This window comes from Thunnus albacares, chromosome 2 (genome assembly GCF_914725855.1).
Source record: "Thunnus albacares chromosome 2, fThuAlb1.1, whole genome shotgun sequence".
Classification (NCBI taxonomy): Eukaryota; Metazoa; Chordata; class Actinopteri; order Scombriformes; family Scombridae; genus Thunnus; species Thunnus albacares.
In genome coordinates, this window is record NC_058107.1 from 6,222,345 (window position 1) to 6,226,029 (window position 3,685).

A 3,685-nucleotide genomic window follows, 5' to 3' on the forward strand; every position below is an offset into this window, starting at 1 on the left:
TCAATGGTTGATCATAGGTTGTTGTCATACATTCACGGTAGGTTAAGACAGATTAAGCAAACCGGTGATTTCTCACCATTTGGAAATGTGAGTGTAGTTGCTGTTGGAGATTTTTTCCAGTTGCCTCCAGTAAAAGGGAAACCCCTATATGTAGATGATGTAGGTGTCAGCTTGTGGTCTAATCTGTTTAAGGTTGTTGAATTAAAACAAATCGTTAGGCAAAAAGATAACGTGTTCGCAGAGCTATTGAACAGGGTGAGAACTCGATCAAAAGGAACCCCAATGTTAAGCAGTGACATACAAATATTGAAACATTGTGAAACTGGTGAAGTCAGCTCAGCTTTACACATATTTCCTACAAATAAACAAGTAAATGAGCATAATTTGGCACAGCTGCTTAACATTTGTCCTGAATATGTCGAGATAGATGCTCAGGATTTTGTGAATAATAAGAAAACAGGCAAACTAGAATTGAAAAATGGACATCATGCGAAAACATATAACACATGTTTGACTGAACAGCTGTTGTTGGGTGAAAATGCGCGTGTAATGCTGTGTAAAAACGTGGATGTTACAGATGGTCTTGTTAATGGGGTTTGCGGTACTGTAACTCATATAGTTGGTGCAGATAAGGGTACGTTTCCTCTCAAAGTGTATGTTAAGTTTGATGATGAGCATGTTGGCGCGCAGAGGAGGAAACAATCGACGAGTAGCTTAGTTTTCTTTGGTTCCACCGGTATTGAACCAGAGGAAGAAAAAGTTACTAACAAAGGTGGTATGCGACGACAGTTTCCGCTGAAACTTGCTTGGGCTTGTACGGTACATAAAGTACAAGGTATTACTGTAGATAGTGCTGTTGTTTCTCTTAAGAAAGTATTTTCTGCAGGCCAGGCATATGTAGCCCTAAGTCGTGTTAGAAGTTTGTCAGGTTTGGTGATTCAAGATTTTGAAGATAAAGCCATATATTGTAAGGATGGTATTCAGGATACAATTCAGAGTATGCCTCAATTCTTGAACCAAAATATAACTAGACACAAATTTAGTACAAGTAGTTTTACTGTATTTTTGATGAATGTGCAAAATTTGACACACCATGTATCTGATTTGGCATTATGTACACAGCAATTGCAGCTTAACTGTATTGCTGTTACAGAAACATGGCTACCTGCTGCTTCCTCATTTGAAGCTGTAAAGATTGATGGTTTTACTTTTCATGGTTGTCCACGAAGTTTATCTTACAATAGCAACAATCCAGCACTGATTGAACTTCAAGGACAACAGCATGGTGGAGTCGGCTTTTATAGTGCAGACAATTTGGAATATAATATTATCAAAGCAACAAATGTGAATTTGGAATGTTTTATTTATAACTATGTTACATGTAACATATTAATAGCTGTCATTTATCGACCACCATCTTATCCCATGTCTTTATTTAAAGAACATCTAGGCAAATTAGTTGATTGGCTAGATCCAGTAACACAATTGCAATCATGGGAGATTTTAATGAGGACATCTTGAAATCATCAACAATCTGCAAATTTCTAACAGACAAAGGGTACATTCAATATGTTACACAGCCCACAACAGAGAAGGGCACATTAATTGACCATGTGTATGTGAAAACATCACATTATGAAATTGAATCAGTAGTGTTGCCAACATATTTTAGTGATCATGAGGCGGTTGTTTGTTCTTTTAAATGTATATCTTCTGACATAGGACAGTAATACTTTACAACTGTTGTAGATGTATGTTTTTAGTGAGCATTATTTGGTGATTTTTAACTTTATGAGTTGTATGTTATTTAAGCTTATTTATGGCCAATCATGAAATATGAAATGAAACTGGTATTTTTAACCATTTTGTGTATTAGGTGTTGTAAAAATAAATGACAAGGGTTTCTTTTTCCTGCATTACAACAGCATTTATAAGTCTAACATGTATTGATAATATTTGATAATGCACAAATGACATTTGGTGAACAACTACAATATAATTGTCATTTTGACATCATATGAAATGCTGCCATATGCTGTGGGTAATGCAGGTTTTGCTTTTCCTTCTATGTAGTGTCAAAAAGCAAAAGGCACCGGTAATGGCTACTCCTGGTTTATACTGGGATGGGGTTCGATTCCCTGCGGTGCCCTGCTGATCAATTTGACATTTACATAAAAACATGTCCTCCAGTGCATGTCGAAGTGTTGCCCAGTCGAAGGTCTTTTGTCAGTGACTTGTAGATGTTTCCGGACTCAGGCTGTTTTCAGACAAATCAAGGAGAGAAACATCACTTCCTTTGTGCACTATTTTGCCTTCAGCTGGGACTGCTGCATTGAAATGCTGTAGGGGGCGCTATCGAGCCAGTTTGCATCACTGAATGAATATTTTAAAGTAGACATGCTCAGGCCTGGATTGATATCAAACCTGTGAAGTTTGAGGTAGATCCAACCGTGTACACTCAAGTTATATCAATTTCCTCTGTCATGGCGAAACATCAAAAGTCAACGCCACGCCACGGCGTTGATCATACACTAGTCTAGATGACACACACTGATTTTGAAGTCCTTACGATGGATTCTGTAGGAGGAGTTCTTTAAAATACAAGGTATGCGAAATGGCCAAGAAAAGGCGAAAATGTACCATTTTTTTCAAGATGGCCGACTTCCTGTTCGACTTACAATAAGGCTTCAAGAGGCTTTTTTGTGCGTGTTGACATTATACATGTGCCCTGTGAATTTCATCTTTCTACGTTAATCTGGAAGGCGGGGCTGCAATTTTGAAATTTTAAAGGGGGCGCTGTTGAGCCATTTTGCCACGCCCATTCAAAGCGACCACATAGGATTTTAGCTGACATCACTCTAGACATGTGTGTCAAGTTTCATGACTGTAGAGCAATCCCTTCTCCCTGAAAAACAGTATCGTATTTCATGGCGAAGGATGTGTCGCCATGGTAACAGCATTCAGTTTTGGGTCATGAGCTGCCAAATGTAGCATCACCAAGGTCTCGTTTATTAGCTGACTTAATTTCAGGTGCATCAGCCAAATTTCCTAGGAGTAATTAGACAAAGTACGACGCATGATACTTCCTGTTGCCAGTAGGTGGCGCTATGACTTTGGCTAAATATGAGACTGAACATGTGTTCAGATCGGGACTCTTAACAAGCATATGAAATTTGGAAAAGATCAGACCACGTGGAGTCAAGTTATAAGGCATTGAAATTTCATGGCGTCACATCGAAATTCGCCGCGTCGCCATGGCAACACCTTTCGACGAAGGGTCACCAACTTCATAATATAAGATCTCCAAGGTCTTGAGGCTATTCTCTGTAAATTTCAGCTGGATTCCATCACCGTGCTGCCCACAGGGCGTCAGAGCGTAAAACATGTAACTTCCTGTTGCCAGGAGGTGGCGCTATGACTCATATCCTGTATTGTCACATGGACCCGTTCAGGGCGGGACTCTTATGAAGCACAAAAGGTTTGGCTCTCTTAGGATCATGTATGCCGGAGTTATAGCCGTTTCATTTTTTAAAGGGGGCGCTGTTGAGCCATTTTGCCACGCCCATTCAAAGCGACCACACAGGATTTTAGCTGACATCACTCTAGACATGTGTGTCAAGTTTCATGACTGTAGAGCAATCCCTTCTCCCTGAAAAACAGTATCGTATTTCATGGCGAAGGATGT

General features: G+C 39.5%; 1 protein-coding gene across 1 annotated transcript; it reads left to right on the forward strand.

Moving 5' to 3' along the window:
* Positions 1-381: 381 nt before the first annotated feature.
* On the forward strand, positions 382-1,521 carry LOC122969682. Its single transcript, XM_044335595.1, has 2 exons — positions 382-465; positions 497-1,521. Exon 2 carries the CDS (start codon positions 550-552, stop codon positions 1,519-1,521), a length of 972 nt encoding a protein of 323 aa, XP_044191530.1. The 5' UTR covers positions 382-465; positions 497-549.
* The last annotated feature ends 2,164 nt before the right edge of the window (positions 1,522-3,685 follow it).

What these genes read in the sequence shown, in the direction of transcription:
- LOC122969682 (XM_044335595.1), top strand. Translation starts at nt 550, where the DNA reads ATGCTGTGTAAAAACGTGGATGTTACAGATGGTCTTGTTAATGGGGTT.